Here is a 26,748-nt window from a genome sequence, read left to right as displayed (position 1 = left end):
GACTAAACTTGTTATTAAGGACTTGTTTCGGTTTCCTAATTGTGCAGAAAGATAATTATGTTTACGAGTATTACGGAATGATTATTCAATTTAAAGTAAATTAATTATAATTGAAAATTTAATTTACCGAAGAGTAATCTAGTTAAGCCGACAAAATTAATGTTTGTTGCGTGTGTTTTTATTTTAATTTAGTATTTATGAATTTAAGGTTAAGTTATGTAATGAAATAAAAATAAGAATGTAAAATTATCTCATATAATACACCGCTTATGTTGTATTTCTAATAAATTTAAATAAGTCGATGGTTTTTGTCAATGGATTTAGCCTTTAGACTTGAATTGAACTTTATGATAATACACTTAAAGCAGTATTATATGAACCCAAAAACTCACATCACATAGAGAAGACATTATAGACATATATTAGCTCTACTCACATGAGTTAATAATGAATTACACGTGAACTTATTTAACACTTTTTGATTCTCGCATCCAGTATAAAGTTGATTTAATTAAATTTTTTAAAAATATTTCACTTAATTTTACAACAGACATATCAAACCATAAGTAAATTTAAATAAATATTTTTTAATATTGTAAATAAAAACACATCAATAAGTTTTAGTTGGTCTAAGTGAAACGTAACAAAATTGATTCTTATTAAAAACGTAAATATGAACAGTTTGAAAATATTCCTTGAGCGTTCTATTGAAAACATATAGTAAAATCTTTTATAGAATCGATATTGAAAATACGGACAAATCACATCATTTATCTGATCACAATACAATAAAGGCCGGATCGTAATAGTCCGATACTATTTTTAAGCAATTCAAAATCCACCCCAAGCCAAAAAGAGCCGAACAGTAATTTGTTTTCACATAACGATTATGTTTTATTTGAGATAGCAAAAGGTAATTGTCGTACGCGTATTTAAGACAAAAAGTAATAACACTCACAGATCATAGATTATATGTATATATGTTTAGATGTAAAAGCAAACATTTGGTTTTGAGAAACAACCTCCAGCAATATTGAACAAAATCGGAACGAATATTGTTTAATATTTTGCGGTAAATGGCGTACAACTATCGTACGTGTTCTTCTACCTCACAGAAACGATGAGGAATAAACGCAAAACGATAGCAAGTGAATCGGACGAGTACGCGTACCTACGCCTGCAAACACGTGAAAGGGGATATGGTTGGTTCTTGAAGGTCGACGAGGCCACCGATCCTTCGGAGTCCATAGTTGTGCACCCTTGACTTAGCGCAAACAACCGGTTTAGCCACGAGATGAGCGAAAAAACGCGAGTGAAAAAAAAAAAAATTCTTACGTATATGTTTATAATACACGTACACGAAAGAAAGAAAAAAAAAATCATAATAAAAGAAAACAAATGTGAACGAATATCAACGGTTTATCGGTGGGAGGAGCGCGTTGTGTTATAGAGTTTGAGAAGAAAAAAAAATTCTCCCATTCCGGATTACTGGTTTTTGACCGTAGTTTTGCTGGATACCGTCCAAGAAGAAGCGCAGGTATATATAGTAAAGGCTGGTGCACAACAAGGTATCCAGTTAATCCGTCGCTGGACTGAAGCGAACAAACCACCAACATGGCTCGAAGTGCTATGGTAAGACTGAACATTTTTTGATTTTTATTCCGTTTTTTTTTCCTACACCTCTAAAAACATTTCGATAAATATAATTCGTTTTATCCGATTCGACTGATCTTTTTTTTTTCGTAAAAATATTAAACAGAACAATAATAATACTCGACATAAATTATGAAATGTATTCTAAAAGTACATATATCGCTTTGTTCGCGCACTGTTTACCAATGTACACTTTGCAGCAAGCACTAATTTATAAATTCAAAAAATATTTCTATATTTATATTTATAAATAAAATTAAAGTTTTTATTAATACTGTCAATTATCGACGGTCACTAATTATGATTGTTACTCAAAAATTTACTGAAAAGTTTGTTTGTTTCACTAGGTACTATGATAAATAATAATTTATAATACTTTAATCATCTTATTGGTTATTTTCAATATCATATTTATACTTATTTTTAAATTATTATAAAAACGAGAGTCTACTTTAGATTATGCACACATAACATTTCGTTAAAATATTATTATAATTTCAAATAAGTTATTCATAATTTTATTTGGTAATTTGGTAATTAAAAATTGTTTTGATTACATGGTGTATTTTATTATTTTTATAAATATTAAATACTATTAATTTATTTAATTTTTTTTTTATTTCATTGTCATAAGGATAATTTATTTTTTCACGAATGTATTTATAAAAAGCATAATTAAATAATTTTAGTTGTGTTTTTTAACTAGAATAAGTTAAACTTTTTTGAAATAATATTTTTAACTTACCAAAAAAACAATTTTAACGATAAACGAACTCAAGTATTAAACACATTTTAAATTAGTAATTATGATTCCTAAAGTGTTACAATTATGAGAATTCTTTTTCTTGCTCAAATTATAAAAATATTTATATATAGAATATATTGGACTTAAATTAAAATATGCTACTATCGGTAAAATACCTATTGATTATATTGATTCCATAAATAATAATTGAAATATGAACAGAGTTAGTATTAAACTATTTAATAGTTAGTTATTAATTTTAATATTATAATACAGTTTACTTTTTAAATTTTGAATTGAAATTTTTATTGTATACCATGTACGATTTTAATAATAAAATTTGATATTTCTTAAAAAAAATATCTAAGTATCAAAATAAATAATATACATAATATAAACAAATAATGTATAAATAGAAATAAATAAATTTTTTGTCTAAAATGCTTAGTCGCGATTTCATTGAATTTGTATCCAATTGATGATACATTTTTAATACGAAACCGGACGTACTTTATAAATATAATAATACTCTAGGATATTAATTTATTTATCTCTATATGTAAGCTACTTGTTTATTTATTTATATACTAATTTACGAATATTAACCATTTACTAATTTAATTTACTTAATTTAATTTTTGATTATTTAACTATCAAATAAACATTTGATTTCTATTAATAATAATTTAATAACTTTTTTTTTCAGATTCAAGCTGCTTTTCTAGGACTCTTAGTAGTGTCAACTGCATTTGCAGAAGACAAGACTCCTAGCAACAATGAAAAAAGGGACTCCATCAAAGCGAAAAGCTTTGGTGGTTTCTCATCAGCTTCTGAGAAGGCCAATTTCCCTTTCTCTAACCCATTTGCATTTGGTGCCAAGTCTTTTGTTTCATCTACTCCAGCTCCATTTGCATTCGACAGTTCGTTCTCAACGACTGCCGCTCCGTTCAAATCTATATCTTACAGCTCTTCGTCTCCATTTTCCTTTGGTAACGGATTATCATCAAGTGCTTACTCCAATGCTGCTGCTGCCCAATCTTTCGACGGAGCTTTCGTATCGTCTTCTCCAGCATCCTTCATTGGATCTTCCACACCAGCCCCAGCTTTCGACGGAGCTTTCGCTTCTTCTTCACCCGCTGACTTAATTGGATCCTCAACCCCATCGCCTCTGTTGTCCGGTGCTGCTGTGTCTGACGCAGGTTTCGCATACTCATCTACTCCATCAGTCTTATTGGGAGGTTCTTCCCCTGTTGTGTCGTCCACTCCAGAACCAGTGGTCTTAAACCGTTCACCGGCTTTCGCTACCTCATACGGTTCACACTTCTCTGCATACGCCCCGGCATACGCACAGGGAGTTGTCACCAAGTCCGAACAAATCAGCCATGACGCCATCGAAGTAGGTGCCGTACAATCTAGCGCTCCTGCACCGCACCACGAAGTTACCATTACCAAAGAAGTTCCAGTGCCGTACTACGTCCAAGTTGAGAAGAGAGTGCCGTACCCCGTGTTGGTCCGCGTACCACACCCGTACCCCGTCACGGTAGAAAAGCATGTGCCATACGCCGTCAAGGTCAATGTGGACCGTCCAGTTCATGTTCCACAACCGTACCCAGTAGAAATTGAGAAGAGAGTACCGTACCCAGTTGAGAAACCTGTACCGTACGAAGTGAAAGTCCCAGTCGACAGGCCATACCCAGTACACGTACCAGTTGAGAAACCAGTCCCGTACGCAGTAGAAAAGCCAGTGCCGTACCCAGTTAGAGTAAACGTTGACAGACCATACCCCGTAGAAAAACCAGTGCCGTACCCAGTCACGGTTGAAAAGGCAGTGCCTTACCCAGTAGAAAAGGCTGTGCCGTACCCAGTTGAAAAATTGGTGCCGTACGCAGTTGAAAAGAGGGTCCCGTACCCAGTTAAATACGAGGTTCCCGTCAAGGTGCCAGTTCCCGTAGAAGTCAAGGTTCCGGTAAATGTGGACAGGCCAGTGCCATACCCAGTAGAAAAGAGGGTGCCATACCCAGTTCAAGTTCCGGTTGAAGTTAAGGTTCCAGTCCCAGTCTCTGCGCCAGCCCAACGTTTCGCCACCGTCCACTACTACCAACAATCTCCAGTTGGTTTTGGATACGAATCCGCCCAAGGTTTTGCTGGCCAATCCAGCTACAAAGCATTCGGTGGTCAATCTTTTGACGGTGTCCCAAACATTTACTACAACACACCCTCAAACGCAGTGATCCTCAACAACCAAAACTTGAAAACTCCTGAACAGTTGGCTGTTACCGGCAGCAAAGTCACATACAGTGCAGGTGGATTTGCACCAGCTTCTGGCAGTGCATTCTACAGCAGCACCTCTGGCCCAGCTAGCTTCTACAGCTCTACTCCATCAAGCGTATTCAGCTCTACCGCTAGCCCAATCTCCTCATACAGCTCAACTGTCAGCCCCTCTGGATTTTTCGGCTCGAACTTCGCCCAAGACGGTTTTGTTAGCTCTTCAGCTGCTCCGTTCAGCTTCGGTCAACAATCCTTCTACGGATCTTCGACTCCAGCTCCATTCAACTCTTTCTTCGGATCTTCAACCCCAGCTCCATTCAACTCTTTCTCTGCCGGTTCAGCTTCAGCTGATTCGTCTTCCTTTGGACAAGAATCAGTTTCTATCGGAGCCAAGGCTCAAGAAAAAGTAGAATCCAAAACTGAAGAGAACAGTGTAAAGAAATAGATTAAAATGAAGTCTCAGATTTAACAGCAACGGAATTTTCTCTCTTTTTTTTTAAAGCTACTAATAGCAATAATGTCATTTTTAATATTTTTGAAAAATGATTATTATTTATTAGTAATTAAAATACATTTGTAAAGTATAAGTATTCATTTTAAAAATATTAAATTAAAAAAAAAAAATAATAATGAACATTAAATACAATGTTTTTTTTTATTATTATTATTATTATTATTCCATATTGTATCATCGTTTCTGGTACAATATAGTTGGGGGAAAAGAAAATGGGTAGAGCGTATAATAAAGAAACGGTTCAAAGAGAGAGGAAAATGGTCTTCTGAATACCACCGGAAGACTGTCGCATAGAAATGTACACGGATTGGTTACAATCATATTATGGAGGGGAATTTTCAAACAATATTTTTGATATATTAAGAAAACCAGCATAAAATATATCATAGTCTGAATGTGCATCAAACATAATTAGACGTTTGTGGAAAGTAAATTTTTTCATACACAGTTTTGGTTCGCGATAAAGTAAGTATTGCTTCGATAATGTTTTTTTACAATCCAACTTGAAAAATATACTGTGATAAAATACAATTCTATTTATTGCAATACTTTATTCAAAACCAACGTGAATAATCAGTCGTTCAATGGAAGTAAGTACACTTAATACTAATGTTTTTTATGAATACTTTTTAATAAATAATTTTTTCAACTTTACTTTTGTTTTTTAATTGACATGACATTTAATTTTATAATGTATATAATATTTTAATAAATATTTTTTTTAAAATTTTACATCAAATTAATAAAATAAATTCTATAAAGAAAACTAGAATCACTATAAATAATAGCATAAATAATACGTTAGAATAAGTTAAAATAACATGTGTATATAAAATATACACTTTTTTACTGTATGAGTAACATTCAAAATTCAAATTGAGTATTGATTTATAGAAATAATGTGGTAGTTAAAATTTACTATACATGATAAATACCATAAATAAAAATTTTAATTTTCAATTCTAATATCATTACTCCTATTTGTATTTAGAATAAATAACTTGATCATCTGCACCAAACATTTTAAACAAAATAAATATAAAAAAAAGAATCTTCCACGACTAACTAAAAAATCCGAGTGCTAAAATGTGTTAATTTTAATGGGTACACGTAAAAATAAAAAAAATAATTTCTAAATGAACAATTAACTATAAAATGAATCATATAGAAAAAATTCAAAATTAACGAAATTGTTATAAGAAATATATATTCAGTCAAAAAAGAAAATTTTAAATTAATGGATGTTTATAAAAATTACTTTAAAGTTTAAAACCTAGACGAATTTTATTCAAAATAAAACAGTTTATATGTAATTGATATAATTATATATTTTCAATATATCAAAATGTAAATCAAATTATGTTAAAATATTAACTTTATTTTAATTTAAAACTACTTGATAACTGAAATTCCTTAAAGCTCATGAAATAACTACCTATTTAAAAGTGTTCTAATTTAATTCAGTTCTTCAATTTTATTTTAGTTAAAAATGTATTTTTAAAAATATAAGTTTTATAAAATATATTATAAAAAAAATAAAGATAACATTCGAATATAATATTTTATATAAATATTTAACATATTTTTTTTCACTCGTTCTTAAGTAAGATAAACATAATTTTTAATGATATATAATACTATAACATAGTATCAATCAATTGTAAAACAAAAATAATGGCAAATAAAAAACTATTAAACGTAAACAATTATATTATATTTGTTTTCACTTAATATAGTTGTTATACGAAGTATACGAAATATCAAATGAAATTCCAAAAGGTTGTAAAATAATTTAGAACTTTAAGATAATAATCGATAAATTAATTCGTACCAATAATAAATGCCATAATTAATATATAATATTTTAGAAAACTTCACATTTTAAACCAATAATACATATGACTAATATTATCATTTTTACTTATATAATTATTTATTCTTTATTTATCAAGGAATAATTTATAATCAATTCCACTGAGAAAGCTCATGATGAATTTATTTTTCTACGAAATACATTAAGAAAATCCAACCAGGGCTAAACTTAAAATTAAATTTTTTTTTTAACCAGAACTATATATTTCATACAATAAATCAACATTTCTGAAACGAGTTGAGATTTTAGTAAGGTACAACTAAATGATTAAATCTTTTCGATTTCTAAGACATATTTTGTACAAAATAATAAAAATACCGACGTAGCAATCCATGTTATGTTCCACAAATAATCATTTCACTATGGTGTTTGCGGTTGCACGCGACGTCTTTGATGACACTAATAGTATAATAACTGTGTGTAGTTACGCTTACGAGTATATTACTGGTGTGCGTGAAATTGGGTGCACATGTTTCATTATAATATAGTTTGAATTTCTATGGGTTGACGAAAATGAAAACATTGTACGCACAGTTTTACGAAAATCAACTACTAAATTAATCCGTGATTTTCGTTCGCAGAAACAAAAATGGTTATTTTTAACGTTGCTACTGACTCACGCGTTAGCTGAACACAACAAGCCACCCGACGAAAAACAGATCGACTCCGTGGAAGAATCGACCGAATCAAAAAAAACAGAGAAAAGAGGCTTAAGCAATGCGTTAGGATACGGCCAAAAAACCAATTCACACTCGTCGCCAGACAATTCTGATTATTTGGGTCATTCGTTTGGAAACGCCAATGGTCGAAATGGAAACGAGGGGCACAGTGAAAATCCATTGGCCAACCACGCAAACCATAACAACGGTTACGGTTTTAACCATTTCTTCTTCAACAGAGGCGTTCAAGGTAATGGCAGAAACGCTGGTTCGGGTAATCACGGATTCCAAGGAGCGAAGAATGCCAATAACCATGGCTGGATGGCCAGTTTTTTTAACCAAGAAGGGAAAAACGATTTTTCCGGTGGAGGAGGTTTTTTCGGTCACAGTAACGGTGTTGATGCCGAACATAACGCCTATTACGGTTCACCTCAAGCGTTCCAAATCTACGGAGGTGACGGCGATTTCAGAGATGGCGGAGGGAACGATGACGCACACGGGACATCCAACAACGAAGGAGGCTACGGCGGAGGCAACGCTGGTGGTCACGGAGGAGGTGATCATGGGGGAGACGGTGGTTTCGGAGAAGGCAGTCACGGAGGAGGAAATTATAACGGTGGCGGCCACGGAGGAGGCGGCCACGGAGAAGGAGGCCACGGAGGAGGCGGCCACGGAGGAACCGGCCACGGAGGAGGCGGCCACGGAGGAGGCGGTTACGGAGGAGGCGGCCACGGAGGAGGCGGCCACGGAGGAGACGGCTACGGAGGAGGAGGCTACGGAGGAGGAGGCTACGGAGGAGGCGGCCACGGAGGAGACGGCTACGGAGGAGGTTACGGTGGAAACGGCCACGAAGGAGGCGGTTACGGAGGAGGATTCGGCGGACACGTCAAGACCGTATACGTGACGAAGGAAGTGCCCGTGCCGTATCCGGTGCACGTGGAGAAAAAAGTCCTGTACCCCGTCCGGGTACCCTACGAAAAGCCCGTGCCGTATCCGGTCCACAAGCCGTATCCGGTGCACATCGAGAAACAGGTGCCGATCCCGGTGCGCATACACGTACCACAACCGTATCCGGTGACGGTCGAGAAGCACGTACCGTTCCCGGTCAAAGTGAACGTGGACAGGCCGGTGGCGGTGCACGTGCCGAAACCGTATCCGGTTTACATCGAGAAAAAAGTGCCGGTGGCCGTCAATCACCCGGTCCCGTACCCCGTGAAGATACCGATTGATCGGCCCGTGCCCGTGCACATACCGATCGACAAGCCGTATCCCTACCCGGTGGAGAGGAAGGTACCGTACCCGATTAAAGTGCCGGTGGACAGGCCGTATCCGGTGCACGTACCTAAACCGTACCCGGTGCACGTGGATCGGCCGGTGCCGTACCCGGTCAAGGTTCCGGTAAAAGTGCCGGTCAAGGTGCCCGTACCGTACCCGGTGGAAGTCAAAGTTCCCGTCCACATACCAGTGCACACGCAATCCCACCACGGTTACGGTAACGAGCATTCGACGAAGAACAGCGACGCATACCGGCAAGGATCTGTCCAGGAAAGTTCGGGAATTGACACTGCGGGATACGGCACTGCGTTCGTGAACAATTACGAGAACGCCTTAACCGCGATCGGGGGCCAGGACCAAGGGACGCCGGACGCCTACGGAGGCAACGAAGATTACGGGACCCGCGGGTGACCGCCTTCGATTTTTACCAAATAGTAAGTGATTCGTTGCCATTTATCGAGCTCGTCGTGATCGGCACCAATAATCAAGTAGATTTTACTGTACCTTTATCCGTCCGACACGATACGCGTCGCTCGATCGTAATATTATGCTGTCGTAATAATATCCGTAAAACTTAAACGGACATTACCGTGTCTTATCGTAGTCGTAGCCGTAGAATTAGAATAGTTTGCTAGATAGTCAGTGCACTCTTCGACATCAACATTAACGTTGACTCCTTTAATCGATATATAAATCTCGTACCCGGTGCGAAATGTTTTGTTGTACACGAAAACGTGATACATCGGAATAAAATGGAAAAATTTAAAACATCGAACAGACAGAGAGTGTGACACAACGGTCGTGGATGTCATTCGGTCCATTCCGGCATGTGAAATGAGCTCATTATTTATTTACCGATCCGCACACGCCATCCCGCGTATCCGTGTTTTCCTCGTAGTGCCGGGTCGCGGAAAATGCAAAAGCAATTACCGATTATTTCGGTCGTTATAAAATGTTCGAAAACTGAAATGAATTCCGCTTTCGTTTCCCGTTCGGGTATGCCGCGCGCGTGTACACGTCATTTATTGTAACAATAACAACAACAACAACGACGACGACGACGACATACCGCATTACAGGAGAAGAAACCGAAACCGTTTGCGGATTGTGCGTGGCCCCTCCCTTGTGTCATGTACATAAAATTCATAAAACGAACATAACAATAATAATAATGAACCTGCGAAACGACGAAATCGTATTGGATATGTTGACAAAAATACACACAGTTCCATTAGATATTTGTCATTTTGTACGCAGTTACTGTACAATATTATTTACCTATTATACTGTTAAGTCGTATTATTACTATGAAATTATCCTATTGGACGACGGGCGTAATATATTGTCACGCGCCGTCCGTCGGTGAAACTGTTCCGTGAAAATGTAAAAACGAAGGTACTTTATTATGTACCTGTGACTGTGACCGTTTACACCCATTAACCGTGCAGATATGTACATATCGTGTACTTACCCGATGTACGGGATGTTGGCCGGTACGTGATATTTAGATCCTGGATCGAAATCGGTTTCGGATCTGAGCACAGGAGGCTTCACTCCGCCAAGACGCTCTCTGAGTTACATGAAAAATTAAAAAAAAAAAAAAAAAAAAAAACGCTGTAAAATCGTAATTTTGAATCGAATTCAAACATAAAAACAATTTTAAAATAGAACGTGAGATGAAAAATCCTTAAGACACGAGTACATTAATAATTTATGAAATCCGTACACTTGTTGCGGTATCGACGATAATCCCCCGGAGTATAAATATAAGTTTTTTTCGTTCTGTTTGAGACTAGGTATACTAAATCGTAAGAATCGTTTCGAGCTCTGGACAGACATCCACGCGTCATCTTACTTATGTTAGTTATTACATTTGTACATTGTCGCAGGATTTATGAAATTTAAATGATCACTTGTAGACGTAAACAAGATTTATCCGCCATATGTATAGAGTCCTGATTTCTTATCACTTTGACAGTGATAACATTTAATCTGTGGAGATTGTGTTGAAAACATTGAACGTACTTCACAGTTTTGATGCATATTGTGTTCATTAAACCGCATAATGTATGAAATGAACACAATGTTGGAACTCCACAACAATGGCCGAATGATTTTTGAACTTCCCTATGTTATCAGTTATCAGTGTAAAATCTTATCAGTGGCCATTCTGATTTCATAAATTCTGCGATATTATCGATCACAGAGTACACTTAACCTATCTCATATCCAACGTTTACCATTAAAGATTTACCTATACATATTTAGTGCAATTGAGTTCAACTTCTGACTACGTAAATTTAGTGATAAGTAAAAACAAAGTATGTACATCAATGAACAAAGTAGTATTGTTTTAGCAAATTATTTGTACAGACATTATTGTAATACTTTACCAATATCAATAATTAATTAAGTATGAAATTTACTCGTAGCAATAATACTAATAATATGTTATTAATACATCGCATATCATTGTTGTTATTTTATTATTATTTTTTTTTTTCACTCATTCTTAAATAACATCATAATAACATCATTTTTTAACGATATGTTTTACAATATTAAAACCTAGTACTTACCAATAAATTATAAAAGAAAGTTAATGGCAAATAACTGTGAAATTTTATATGTAATCTATGTGTAGGATATATGAATGTTTAATAATAACAATAAATTATTGTCCATAATTTTTAAATGTGATATTATATGTAAACCTATTCAGTTAGGAATATTTGTTATTTTAATTATCAATGGGCAATTTTATCCAAGGTTGGGCCGAATAAATTTAAAACGAACTATTCGAATAGAAACTCCTGTACTAGATGAATTTAATTCGACTCAAACAATGACTCATGAGGTTTATGTGAGGTGTAAATAATTTAGGAAGTGATTACAGAACATTTTTTATTTGAAAAACCTTGATCATTAAACTTTCGGCCACTCCTATTGAAGTATTAGTAATGCATTATTTAATTATTTACTACTTTGTGGTTGAAGTTAATATTTATATCGAGATTATATAATCGATTTGTTTTAAGAAGTATTATGACTACTAACCGTAGCTAATATCGCAATTGACTTATACAATGGAGATTCAATTGTATATACATTTTTTTTTTTTTTATGATTGTCAGAGATGAATTACAGCATTTCACTACTTAAGAGCTTAATTGTGTGCAGAGAGAATGAACAATTTTAGTTTACAACTGAGACAAATGATTTAATATTATTTAAATAATTCATTTATGATAAAACCATGTCACCATATCATCAGCATGTTTCCTATTGTCATTTGTTTAATGTTAAACCTAGGCATTGGTATATCGATAGTAATAATAATGGTTTTCCTATGATTACTGATTGATTTCAAATAAAACGGCGGATTGTCTGTCTACACCGTTTCCACAAAATTAGTGTTCATCATTTTTATGAATTGTTATTATAATACTGCTCATTACAAATGCGTAAAATGTGTATATCAAAGGTACTCACTCATCTTGAAAAATACATTTATTATTGTACATTTATTTATCACACAACTGTTTCTATACATCAGCTGATTTCACTGACAATACACATGTAAACTGAGTAATTAATCGTACCGTTACATATTAACATAAAAACACCAATTACACTAAATCATTACTAAGCGCAAAATCAGCAACAAAGCAAACAAAGCACGATAATTTGTCGACGACAATAATAATAAAAATATTCGAAACGTAAATTACCGTAAGTCCCACCAGTGACAATTATATCTTTCCTTGTGCGTTGTCCCTTTAAATATATCCCAGCGCCACAAGTCAAGGGCCAAGCTGAACGGTAAGAACGTGAGCTTATCCATAGCCAATCCGAAGAGATAATTGATGTTGTGGGGGATGTCATCGACGGAGTTCAGTATCAATCCCAATGTTTGCAAATGTTTAGGCGTCGATACGGAGAGCGATATTGCTTCGCTTATGGCCTCGTGGAAACCTTAGAAATCACAAAAGTTAAGTGATATCCCTTTAGAAACCAAATCAATTCGAATCCTACCTGGATTAGCACCATCGCGATACACTTTCGGCTGTTTTTTATAATTCAAAAAGTATTGTACGTGAGCCATTTCATGGTGAACAGTTATGAAGTCTTTCATATTGACTTGAGTACACATTTTGATTCTGAAAATATATCAAATCGTGATACTGCAGATACAAGAGTAAAATCAAAGTAAGTTTCGTTACAAGTAATTTTTAATGATTTATTAAAAAAATATTTTGAAACAACAATATGTTAACTATTTGAAATTTTTAAATCTTTTTCCTTGTACCAAACGAATATTTTAAAAACATTTTAAACGATTATTTTTAAATTTGATATTAACCTTTAAACAGACGTGTGGGGATCTAGCATACCCCACATAAAACAAAACGTATGTATTATGTATCATAAAAGGTAATATAATTTTTAGTAATGCACATAGTTTTGTATTTATTTTTATTTGAATTTGTATTATTAAATTTTTAATCATATTCATATATCATATGGTAACCCATTATGAATTTAAATTAAAAAAAAAAATGAACTTTCTATAGGTACATATATTACACATTTTTAAAAATGGGTCTGATAGACTCTCAAGCGACTATAAACATTAAAAATAGGCACGCGCCTACTTAAGAGTAAAACTTTAAACATTTTATCGGATTTTTGTTACAATGATTATTATAATGCTATATTAAAACAGTATACAAATACATTTATACAAAGTCTTATGTAATTGATTAATTGGTAAATACAGATCTGTAGTATTCGCTGAATTTCTATTTAAAATGTTTCCATCCTCAAACTTGATTATTTTATTAATTTTTCAGAACCTCTTTTTGTATACCATTCCATTTGACTTCCTCTGTTACGACCTACATGAATATATGACGGACACCGTGCACGATATCTGCACGAATAATTACCTATAGTCCTGTCGATTGCAAAAATCCCAAGCTGAAGGTTGACATATGATAGGTTGACCCGGAAGTTCTTCGGTCACAGAATTGGCCCAAAAAGATTGAGGCATTGAACTCATGTTCAACGATATGAAAAACTCTTCGGCCACTCTAAACATTGCAGCTGGCGTGTACCCCTGTGTAAGCGTTACAAGTTAATTGTACGGAAACTTTCCTCTTACTATTTTCCATCCATGACGAAAAATGTATACCTGTTTAATCATTTGTGGCGTGACGTCCAAATAGTTCTTTCCGGGATACGGTATAGTGAGGTCTAATATGTTTTCCCATGACTGGCCCCACATGTTCCCTGAAATCAATAGAACAGCAATCAAAACACAAATACAAAATCAAAAGGATTATTCCTTCGAAATATGACCACAACCTAAGACGTGAGCAGGCAATGGCGCTTCTCGGCTTATTCTTTCGGGTCCGTAGAGGTCACGTAACTTCTTTCTGACGTAGGCATGGAGCTGTTCGTACAGCGGTTTTATTTGTTCCCAAGCGTCTTCTAATTCGAACCGCAGCGAAGGCGACTCGTACGGGAACTTCCACATTTCAGATGCGTCGGACACGTCTAGAAAACATAAGTTGTATGCTCGTTATTGATACAGTCGACCATCGGAGAAATAATGACATTAATATGACATACTGTTCAATAAAGCTGCTTGATTGCTAACGTCTACTAACTGCTCGAACATGTCTCTGACTTTTTGTCCTGTTCTCCGTCTCCACTCAATCCAAGTGTGTTGAAGTTCGTTCCAATCACGGCTCCGAGACATTATTATGTTCAAGTCTAGAATATCAAATAATATTTGTGTTTCTTCTTTTTTTTTTTTTTTCTATAAGCGATTATATCTTAATGTCATCTAAACTACCTCAGAAAAATGTATTTCGTGAACGTACCTGGATCTAACCTGAGACCACATTTCAACGGTTCGTCAAAAGCGCAAATAGAAGCGCTATTATAAACAGCCAACATGTCATTAATAAGCCGGTTGTACTGAAAAAGAAAAAATTATCGTTATTATAAGTGGTTCGTACAATTATGGTTTTATGTTTCGAAACAACTGCTAAAGCGAAAAATTATGTAAATATGCGCAATTCACTACTGTCACGAGTTACAGAAGAAAAAACATATCGCTTGTTTTTTACAAAAACTTAGACCAATAGGAAAATGATAAAATGGACGAGTAGTTTTTTTTTTCGGTACAAGTTCATTCAACTCAGTGAAAATTACGCATTTAAGTACGTCGTTTAAATGTGCTGTATATAATTGCAACTCTCACTCGACTCAGCTGGTCTTGAGGCAGTGCAGCAGGTCCGGGCATAGACAAATACTTAAGCTGTCGTCTCAGATTAGGATCGATGACGTTTTCCAGATTCAATCTGTTTATGATGGAGAAAACTTTGCGCTGGAATTCGGAATACAGCAACTGTTGTTCCAACTGTAACATTTTGAAAACAAAATTATTGATTAACGGGATGTGTATGAACAATAATACGTAATATGTTTAGTGGCGTGTCCATGAGAAATATAAGTATTGCCACACTACTCTGTACTACATGTCTACCTGCGTCATATGGATACGATTAACATAAATTAGTTCCCAGTGGTCTAGGTTTCAAATAAATTTTAAATTGTTTTATTTGATATTATTTCAGCAACATACTACGTTCGAAGAACCAATTTCCAATACAGGTATCATCGTCTGTCCATCTGAATATTGTATAATAAGGTGTCAATAATTTGAAAATAAGAAAAGCAATGGGTCATGCTAGTAAATTGCATATACAAAACGCCTTGTTACAGACAAACGCGTAGCGAAACAAATTTGTAAATAATAATACAACAGAAATGTGTAGTTCGATTTGAAATCAAAATAATGTTAGAATTAAAATCGTCTAAATTTCAATTAACTAATAAGGTTTTCTGTTATTTTAATTAGGTCGTTTCAAATTCTAATAAAACGATCAAAACACATAAACATTATTTTCTATAATATTTTAACATTTTAAACATAAATCATATTGCAAATCAAAATTATTTTCATTGTTTTTATAGAGTCAGAAGGACTTTTACTCAGAGAATTGTATTTGTTTATAATCAGATATAAATCATTGTTTAATTTTTAGATAATTATAATGTTGGCATCGTTCATTATTTAGTATCAGATAATTACTTGTTGTATTTTAATTCATACAAGTTTCAAACGTTAAATTTTCTAAACACAATCATAATAATACTATACAAGTTTAATCTTATGTGGATAAAAACTAACTTTCAAGTTCAATAAATCATTTAAAACACTTCAAAAGTCGTTGGGAATCAACAGCCACGAGGTATAAGGTAAATATCGTAAAATTTACCGTGTAGCTTTAATAAAGTCGATAACAGTGTTATGTTTTCGTCATAATATAATATAATGCTTTTTCTTACTTGAATTTTATAAATATTTATATGGAGTGTAGATTTGACAGACGCTATTTAGAGAAAAGTATGACTTGACCAGTACTTCTAAACGTACCAGGTTTTTATATGAACGTAATATTACTCTAAAATATGTATTAAGTACAACGAAACACTTTGTTTACAGTAATATATATATATATATATATATATACATGTACACATTAATGGTATATACCTGCGATGTGGTAAGCGATACGCAACCATCCGGTCGGTGCGGGAACACCACGTCACTCGTGAGTCTAAACACGAATCGCATATCATCAAGGCTAGCCGCACGGGGTTCCCGTGCAATTTCGGTTGAGATTCACATACTCGTAACCTTTGGTCTCACGCTTACGGGATGAACAATGCGCTGCTGATAAAACGGAATAACGTTTTCGAATTGTTGCGTAACGGACGCTGCCATGTGCTAACCGGATTTTGTAATCCCATGCACGCGTAATGATTCGAGAATGATACGGGAAGGGATAGGCGAGTAAGCGAGAAAAAAAAAAGTAGGCACATATCGTTACAATGTGTCGTTTTATCATTTTTTTTCCCTTTATTATTTACGCGACGTGCTGGTGTACCTACGCGCACGGCGTAATCTCTGCGCGAAAAGAAACAAGGAAGCGTAAATATTCGACTGACTGCCGAACGAAAAATAAAAATAATTTTAATAAAAAAAAAAATAATAATAATAATGAAAACCTATAATAGTAGTCGCACATGCCGGAGACTTCTGCGGTCGTTTATTATAGTTGTCGGAGATCAAAGCGCTTGGTCACGACTAACCTCAAGCCGTAAAAAAGGTTCAAAAAAAAAAAAAAAAAAATCCTTATAACGAAACGCACCCGTGTATAGTGCGTATAATATTGTAATAAAGTGTCGGATATATTTATTTTTTTCTCTCCTATTATGTTTGACGTGTCGAAGGACTCTCCGGAGTCCAATTAGAAAACAATGTCACCCTTATGATAATAATGATAACAATAACAAAGTGTAAAGCGAATGGGGGGGGGGGGAAATGCCGATCAAAGTTACGAACAGCGTTACCGTGCAATGGTGTTGTAGCGTCCGAATACGTACACCGACGTAGCATTACGTGAAAAATATAATATCGTTTGGAACTACGTGGAAAAAACAAAAAAAAAAAAACCGAAAAAAAAAAACGCTACACCTGTATATGATATTATATACATATATATATATATGTATATCGTTTCTTCTATTATGTTCAACTGCGGTCGCGCAACAATGTCAAGGTTGTGCTCGCGTTAGTCATGCTCGTCCGTCCGACTGAACAAAATCGTCCGGTCGTTGCGCGAACGTTTTTCGAACGGTCGCGCCAAAAGCTAGAGCGCGCGTTGCCGCGAAAACGAAACGGTGTGAAATCGCCGTAACACCGCAGGACGTGACCATGTGCCCGCGTCGACCTTCCTGTCTCGCGTCCGGCCGGGCAGAACCCGATTCGTTTTATTGCCAACAACCTTTTCGTACCTAACTATAACGTGCAATATATGTATACGCAAGTTCCAGGGACTGTGGCGGAAGCACAGAAGTCTTTCGGTTGCTTGGCAAGTTTACCGAAGACGCGGCAAACGTCCACAACGAGTCAAGAACGATGAAACTCACTTGCTCTTCTGTACACGGAGAACGCATTGGCTTCGACAGTACATTTCGATGACATGATAACTGAGTTTGTTGAGCTCAAAGCCCGTAGAATAAAATTTTAACTTAATAAATAATAATAAAAATATAGTAAATATAAACTAATGAATACTTGTTTTTTTTTTTCATTTAGATAATATTTCGATAAAAATTAAAAAAGACATTAATACTGTTAAAATGTTTACGAATCTTGATTTTTTTTTTTTTTTATAATTAATGGTAAATTGTATTATTGGAAGTTTTGTAAAGGGCCCGGAAAAACATTTAGTATAAGGGCCCAGAATTTGATGTGGAAGCCCTGCGTACGTATATAAAACCGCATCGTGATCGCGCGGGCTCGGCGAAAATTCGAATAAAGTTTTCGATCGGATCGACGATCACGCGGCAGTAGCTTCGTACCTGTATGTATTAACCGCGTCCTCCGATCGTCCGTTAACGTCGGTTAGCCGACGTGATCGACAGTGTTTCTTAGAGAGAGAGAGAAAAAATCCAAAACCGTAAACGGACTTCGTCAAAAGTCCCGGACGTCTAACTTCGTGCGACTCGACGACGATCCGAAAGACACGTATGAGAATAATGATCGTAGCGATTCCTACGGGGCCTCGGGTTCGCGATTTCCCTTGAGGGCGTCGAAGAAAATTCTTGAGGGCATCCAAGAGAAAATTCGGATTCACTTATTTATTACTGTGTTTTTTCTTTAATATCGTCCTAAATATTTTATGTACCTAAATCATAAAAGCTTTGCGGCGTAACAGAAATTTTTCGTAACAACAGCGGGAAAATATGATCCGTAACGATTGTTCAAATTTTTACTTTTCACGTTAATATTTTTTTTCATTTTTTTTTTTTTTTTTTTTGTATAACGAATTATTGATGTTGAGCTTAACAATTACAATGAATTACAAATTTGGAAACATCCAATGTATGTCGCTCGTTTTTGAGACTTCAATGGAAGTGAACGTAAAATAAAAATAACAATTTCAGTTGAGCTAAATGTTTAATCCAATTATTGGACACGCTATACGGTCAAAATTATGATTATATTTCAAACGTTTTCGAGTAAAACATTTACGTAAATATGCGTTATTTTTTTTTTTTTTTTTTTTTTTAATTACCTTAAAAATGTTAACAATGAAGTAGAATATTTATCAATAATTTTCTTTTGGTCTTTTTTGCAAAAATTGTGAATAATTTAAGCGGGTTTAATTATAAGAATAAAATAATACTAATCAATTCTAAATGCTTATAAGTACTATCCATATTTAGTCCAATATAATATAATAGTGACATCTTAATTAACATAATATCATTATAACGTTTTAACTGTATACGATTATAATTTGAAACTTGTCAAGGCGCACCCTGTTGATTTTCATTACTTTTACTTTTAAGCTAATGTTTTTCGGTGTAGCAACATTTCTATTATAGTCTTACCCAGCTTATATATTAATCGGAAACCGAGTGCTGGACATTGTATTTCAGAAAGGTCGTATTTTCGTATTCTCCTAATACCAACCTACCTATATCTAGTTTAAAATCAATTATCAAGTGTGGTATACCACAAACTGTGATTGACACGTTTCAATTGAAACAATATAACTCTATTGTGTATTTTACACTAAAACGAATGAAGCGAGACGATATCCAAATTCTGGCATCACGTACTATTATGATCAATAATATTATTATTATAAAAATACATTTTAAGATAATACTGTTTATTTACTAAATTTTGTTTTAAAATATTTAAATTTACTGTACTCATTAAATTATATATACAACCATTTATAGTACGATTTTCAGTAGTGGAAAATCACTAGACAATATATGTACATATAAATAATTTACTCTCATTTATATTCTAAAAAAACCAAAAGTTAAACGCACCAAAGATTATCCAAAAACCTAAAACGAAAATGTTTTAAATGAACATCTAAAACTCTGACGTAGTGTTGTAACTCATTTTTTTAATAATATACAAGTGTATATATAAGTACCTATCTAATAAAAATAAAATATTCAAGAATCTCAATTTCTCCTTTAGTAAGCAATACTAAATTGATTCTCTTCACTATGACTATATAATAGTCGATAACTCCGAGATCACTATAATCAGTTATAGAAATAATAACTTTAACTAATCAATTAGTCAATAAAAATTTAACAATTTGAATGTGTTCGTAACGAAAGTAAAAATGCATTTGTCTCTTTAACCATTTCTAAAATAATTATACATACAGTACATTATTCAAACCTTAATTATTGTATAATCATTAATATTTATGCGTAACCATTAAAAAAATAATAAAAAAATTACAAAAAAAATATTTTTTAGTATTTATTTCTACCGAGCATTAAATTTAATAAGGTCCTTAGACTAGTCTTTAAATTCAAAGAAATATTCATGGTCAGCTAAAGTTACACACGCATTTATTGTTGACTAACTAATTTTTGAAATTAATTAATTATCGTCGGTGTATTATTTTCTAGAAGCATTTACGTAGCTTTGCCACATAACCTACTATTTGAAACTAAACATTTCGTGATTACCGTTCACTTAAAACATTAATCAAAATCGAGAATTTAAAAATGAAATAAACATTTATGTTTTCAAATACTACAACTATGTATACCATTAAATCTTGTAAATTTATTCGAAGGTGCAGTGTACTCGTATATGAGAAAAACTAGTAAAATAAAATTATTCAAAAACGTTTTTACAATTGTATCAACACGTACATTTATCAAATATTTTCTCTACGTCAACAGAATACTGATTAGTGTTATTACAGTTTTTATGTGTTTACTAGTTTTTTTATTCAAGTCCCAAGGCGACTAACTGAAAATAGTCAAATAAAAAGTTACAAAAATTCAAAATTAAATGAATAATACATACTTTTAATTTAAACGAAAGTTTCGATATCAAAATAATTTTTCAGTGTACTTATTTTAAATTTTGATGAGTGATTAAAATAAGATATTAAGTACTTCGTTACACACGCACAAAACTATTTTAAAGTAATTCGTGTATGGAAAACCCAATTTTATTTTACGATTGTGGTTTTATGAAATATATGCGTATATCCAAGTGTATATTTAAAAATGTATATAACTTAAATTTACTAATTTACAGGTAAATACAAAATATATGTAAATAAAATATTCGATTATATTTGTATACGTATTACTTGTTACCTATGTTTATATGTAAATAATAATACATTATTCAGATAAAATTGAATTATTGATTGATGACATTTTAGTTGACATTTCTATACTGATTCACTTTAAATTTACTTATTACTCTGTATAGATGCAATAAAAAAATAATTTCAAATTCGCACTTTTAGAATCAAAACAGTTTTGGGTTCTGAACTGGATGTGTAGATTTTTTTTTTTTTGCCTTGAAAATATTTTATTTTGTTTAATATGTTGTTTATAAACTATCAACTGAAGTTCATATAATTCAAAATAGTAATGACAAATAAAAATAAATGTCATTAAAATAACCGACAATTATGCGATTTTTCCATTCTAATACCATTTTTGACGTAAAAATAATAATTGCCCTAATCTAAAAGTGACTAATACATCCCGGAGAAGGCTGAGTTGTTCAGCTAGTATTTCATTAAGTGTAAAAATGTAGAGAAATATTTATGTATATAAAAAAAACAATAATCTTCGTACGTTTATTGCAACTGACCATATTTGTTTAAATTAAAAAATTATAATGAGGTACATAATAAAAAAAAAAATATTAAAATTAAAGAAAATAATTTTATTATTTTTAAAAGTATTAACGTTTGAAATGTAAAATCATTGGGGTTTAAATAAATGTCGTAAATTTATAAAAACAAATGGACTAGAATCATGTATATTTTTACTATCGACGTCTCAAAATCACATGCACGCTGTGGTTTCACTTTTCATGTAATATGAACATACAACAAATATTGTCATTCGGGCCAGTCACGTTCCCCAAGCGGAAAAGAGATAAAAATGTTAAACAGCGATTTAAACCAAACAAAGGATGTAGTTAATAATGATAAGAATAATTTAACGAATTTCGCCGTTTATACACAGACACGAGTTTGTTTACGTACCGCTCTTATTTGCGTCCCTTCGTTGACGTTCGTCTCGAAATCCCATTGCGCTTGAACGTTCAGATTGCACTGTTGCGATCCGGCCACGTCGAGCTGCTGCAACAGCTGTCTTATGTTGCTGTTGGACAGCGTCAACGGTCCCTGTTGCGAAGGCGAAGACAGCTGGGGGTCGGACCTGGACGTGAACCGGCCGGACGTGTCGAAGTTCTGGCCGGGTTCGTCCGTGGTGAATTTTCTGCCACCCCTTTGGAACCCTTGCTGTTGCTTCTGCTGCTGCTGCTGTTGCTGTTGCTGTTGTTGCTGCTGTTGAAATATCCCGTCGAAACCGATCTGCGGCTGCTGATCCTCTTGCTGTTGCCGCTGTATAGCGTACCTGCCCAAGCCACACGGTGTACCGAAACACGTATTATTAATGTATTATTATTACCATATAATTATTATCATCATATCGACATGAGCGTGATTTTGAATCACCGCAGACCATGGTTGGTCTTAAATACTAGTATAATATTTATACATTAGAAACCGAACGGTTTCTGAATGGATTATTCGTATATTTTGTTTTCTATTTTCATAATAGGTTTTTATTTTCGATTGTTAAATACTGACCACGATTTTTAACAAACATTTGATTTATAACAATTAGAATTACGTAAATCATAGCCGATCTAATGTGTATCGTGCCTGATCTATATCTAATCTACCCACTGCTGTAAGTATAATCATGTATATATCATTGATTAATTACATGTATTTGTCTTTTGAAATATATTAGTTCGTTTACCATAAGACAAATATCAACGCAATAACGGAATTTCGATTATTGTAGACGATTATCGTTTAAAATAAACAGTGGTAAATGACAAAAATCGCAATTATCAAGTATCGGGCTTAATAAAAACAGTATAGCAAATGCGATACTGTTCATCGCGTTTACATATGGAACTAATGGCTGTATACGCAATAGATTGGGTTAGAGGTCATTTAGACGAGAGAATTTCGTTCGTTTATTTCTGGTTCAGTTTTCTAAAAGATGTTTTAAAATGTATAAACACGATACGGGTCACCACGACAGCCCATTCAATATGTATCGTTATGCTATTTGATATTTTCCAAACATAAAGAAGTGCTTATAATAATTATTTATCAGATATTTTCGCTAATCGAGTTAGGACACGAAAACACGTAAATTCACAGTAATGAAAACCGTACCTGTTGAACGCGTCTTGAATACGACGGCGGTCTTGTTGATTTCCGCCGGCAAGGAAATAGTCGTTGGGATCTAAGTATTTGTTGTCCACGCGGTCGGTCTGGCATCGGACCGGCTTGGACGCGAACAGGACCGCGGCCGAAACGACGACCACCATCGTTAAGGCGTTCATTTTGCCCGCGGTAAAAAAAAAAAATAAAATCGTGTGTATTGATACGTGTACGCGTTTATTACCGGTATACTTATTTCCACAATAACTCCCTGGAACGGGTTGAAAAGAAGAAATACACACGATGATTATTTATTTTTTTTTTATAAAAAAAAAAAAAATAAAACAACATAAAAAAAGTTATGGCATTTGAAACGAGAAAATTCCTACGGCACAAACCAAAACGCGAGCACTGCGATGTTCGGACTGCGGAGAGACTAATAATGCTCGTTGCATATATGAGCCGACCTAATGAGTCGTATGTAGTGATAACAACGGCGACGACTAGGAGACTTGAACGCCGCCGCCGGGCTTCCTATTAATAATAATAATAATAATAATAACAACAGCCAGCGCAGGTGGGGAAACGATGCACACATAACGCTTCTCCTCCGCAGGACGGCGGCCGCAACGCGTGTCGAAAGCTCGCCTTGAACCGTATAACAGTCAACGAGATCTGCCAACAAGAAGTGGATATTTTTTTAGGTTTTTTTTTTCAACGCGTCTTTCAAAACATAATTACGAAAAAATATAGTTTTACGAGGAGCATTTTATGTATAGTGCATTCAAATGAATGAAAAAAAAAAACAATAAAAATTGGATTTTCGGAAACGATAATACAATATTGTATTGAAAACGTATTTATTTATATGTATATATATATATATTTTTTTTTTTTTGTTCATTTTGTCAATAGCCACCGTGATATTATCGATCAATTAGTTTGTCCGTCACATATGTTCTATGCGAATAATAAACAGGTACCTCTTGACTCATGTTTCCTGATTTATGAAGACGTGTGGATTTAGTCTAATATAGACGCTATATCATTTGCCCCCAGCGCGTGTTACAATGCAGCTATCGATAATAGTCATTTGTATCGTAACACATCCGCCTTCTTACCATCCAGTTGAAGTGGCGAAAATTAAAATTATCAAGGCATTGATATCCATATTATACACATTACGGTGTAATGCATTACAAAATTTCTGGTGTATGAACTCCAATAACGTCATTAGTTCAAAATTATATCGAGCAGTACTCGAAAAAATATATTGTACCAAGTCGATCTGTGGTTTTACCGTGTTTTTTAGTTATAAAAAAAAAAAACTCGATCATTGTGTACTGAATAATTTAGTAAAATAATATTTATAATATATATCGTTCAAGTAACTTAAATAAAATAATTATAACTATTATTTTTAAAATGGAAGGCAATACATTTTTCTACGGACGTTCTACTTACATTGTGAGATATTTTGTGCACAATTCGAAATAAAGAAAACATCGATGAAAAAAAAGAAGAATTTTAGATTTTGATGAATTAAGACTAATGTATGATCAACAAATACCGCGAAAATAGTATAGTGATCGGCTATTTAAGATTCTGCTAATGCTAAATAATACTACGACACGGTCATCATTATCCGAGAACAATAAATTAATAAATGAAAGAAAATATTTTTTATAGTTTAATCGTTATTAAATCACGAAAGAAATATATGCATAATCCAATTAATGGTATTTACATATTTATAATAAATATATTTTTTCAAAATATGTCGTATATGTTTGATCCCTATTTGTTATTTATGCATGATATACAAAATATTAAATTTGAAGCAAAATTAATTTCGATAACGTCTCGAAATCGTCCACCAAAATATCCAATCATAGCAGCCATTGTTCATATCCATATGTATTATTTATTGTGCGTAACAAGTAAATTAAGAACCGGATACCATTATGATGTACATTAATAATATTATACTAATATTGTAATATGATTAACTTTGATATGATACTAATATGCTCTTTTCTTCTATTTTTTAAACAATTATATAATGTTTTCAAAGAACGGTCTTAAATCTTACCGTGTACCTATAATTACACCGTAATAATAATAATAACACGTGCGATTAACCCCATAATGAGAATATGACGTTATTTTACCGGGACAAAGATTGCTTTGTCGTGTTCTTAAAATAATGGAACGATTAGAGTTACCCTAAACTATGAGTTGAGTACCTACGCGTAGCTCGCATACCTGGCGCGAACGGTATTGGAATATAAGTGATTCGATTTTCCTCGTTTAACGTTTTTATACCTACCATACGAACATCAACCATTATGTAATTATTTTATCGTTTGATGAATATTTATTACATCATAACGACGTATTTGTATCCGGACTTGAGCTGTATACTGAACACTTTTTGAGTATCACATGTCATTCGTCGGGAAAAATTAATAAATATTATTATTATGATCCTACGGGTAATTTTCTTATGCCTCAGCGGTGGATGTTCAATACATTGGTATATTTTTAAGATACACACGTCCCACCTCAAACTCGAATTGAACTTTGCGGCCGATTTCAGTTTTAAAATGAACTGTAAATTATTTTATTTCGACTTCTACCTGCTTGTAACAGACATATTGTTATGTGTACAGGGACATCTATGTACTGTACAGATAAACTTATTATGTGTGTCGTTAAATCAATATTTTTTTCTTAAAAAAAGTTAAATAAATAAACAGTAAATATTATAGTTAGAATTCGTTGAGCTTTGCGTATTTACAATACTACAGTGTCATAAATATATATAAATATAGTGTTTTTAACGTCGAAATGAAAAGATTTTGTCGTCGTCAGGTCCAGATGACCAATGAAAATATGACCGAATCGCAATAGTCGCTACAGCACTTGCAGCGCAGACTATAGTTATATCAAATGCGTAATAAGGTATTAAATAGATACGATTTTCCGGTAGTTCGGATTACCAACACTGATAGATCGCAGCCGAACGATAAGTATCAGGGGTGTATCCTATCGCGTTTTCCGTCTTCCAAACGTATAATTTTGTGTTGCTATTGTAATGCAGTGCGCGTAACCACAAGCAGCCGCCGTAAACCTATAATACGATATGCAAATGCTTGTCGATGGGTCACTGGAACGTTACCAAGTTGTTTGTCGCGGACGCGACCAGCAGTAGCAGAATAAACGTTTTGAAGAGAACCGATGATAACAGCAGTGATGTAAATTAGTTGCACTGTTGCGGTCGAGCAAATGCAGAAGACGAGCCGTGGCTGACTCTGACGAGGACGTAAAACGCGTTGATTTATGTCACAAGG

General features: G+C 33.8%; 3 protein-coding genes across 3 annotated transcripts in view; 2 read left to right on the top strand and 1 right to left on the bottom strand.

Moving 5' to 3' along the window:
• The window catches only part of LOC112688173 (angiotensin-converting enzyme-like), a 37,734-nt gene extending 13,839 nt beyond the window's left edge, over positions 1 to 23,895 (bottom strand). Inside the window, exons 1-11 of the mRNA XM_025561243.1 lie at positions 23,408 to 23,895; positions 22,196 to 22,568; positions 15,259 to 15,417; positions 14,876 to 14,972; positions 14,622 to 14,765; positions 14,355 to 14,546; positions 14,182 to 14,279; positions 13,937 to 14,106; positions 13,023 to 13,147; positions 12,719 to 12,962; positions 10,459 to 10,557 (exon numbers count right to left, since the gene is read on the bottom strand). Coding sequence (XP_025417028.1) covers positions 10,459 to 10,557; positions 12,719 to 12,962; positions 13,023 to 13,147; positions 13,937 to 14,106; positions 14,182 to 14,279; positions 14,355 to 14,546; positions 14,622 to 14,765; positions 14,876 to 14,972; positions 15,259 to 15,417; positions 22,196 to 22,568; positions 23,408 to 23,577 — 1,871 coding nt within the window. The 5' untranslated portion in view covers positions 23,578 to 23,895. The remainder of the gene's footprint in view (positions 1 to 10,458; positions 10,558 to 12,718; positions 12,963 to 13,022; positions 13,148 to 13,936; positions 14,107 to 14,181; positions 14,280 to 14,354; positions 14,547 to 14,621; positions 14,766 to 14,875; positions 14,973 to 15,258; positions 15,418 to 22,195; positions 22,569 to 23,407) is intronic.
• Positions 1,526 to 5,198, top strand: LOC112688174. Its single transcript, XM_025561244.1, has 2 exons — positions 1,526 to 1,632; positions 3,105 to 5,198. The coding sequence occupies exons 1-2, from the start codon at positions 1,615 to 1,617 to the stop codon at positions 5,109 to 5,111; spliced, it is 2,025 nt and encodes a 674-aa protein (XP_025417029.1). The 5' UTR covers positions 1,526 to 1,614; the 3' UTR covers positions 5,112 to 5,198.
• LOC112688175 (glycine-rich cell wall structural protein 1-like) lies at positions 5,403 to 10,452 on the top strand. Its single transcript, XM_025561245.1, has 3 exons — positions 5,403 to 5,645; positions 5,758 to 5,770; positions 7,635 to 10,452. The coding sequence occupies exons 2-3, from the start codon at positions 5,765 to 5,767 to the stop codon at positions 9,396 to 9,398; spliced, it is 1,770 nt and encodes a 589-aa protein (XP_025417030.1). The 5' UTR covers positions 5,403 to 5,645; positions 5,758 to 5,764; the 3' UTR covers positions 9,399 to 10,452.
• Positions 23,896 to 26,748: the final 2,853 nt, after the last annotated feature.

The sequence above is a fragment of the Sipha flava genome, unplaced genomic scaffold (assembly GCF_003268045.1).
Source record: "Sipha flava isolate LNK unplaced genomic scaffold, YSA_version1 37_pilon_pilon, whole genome shotgun sequence".
NCBI classification, from domain to species: domain Eukaryota; kingdom Metazoa; phylum Arthropoda; class Insecta; order Hemiptera; family Aphididae; genus Sipha; species Sipha flava.
The sequence above is the reverse complement of the archived record's forward strand: the minus strand, read 5'-3'. Positions and strand labels throughout refer to the sequence as shown.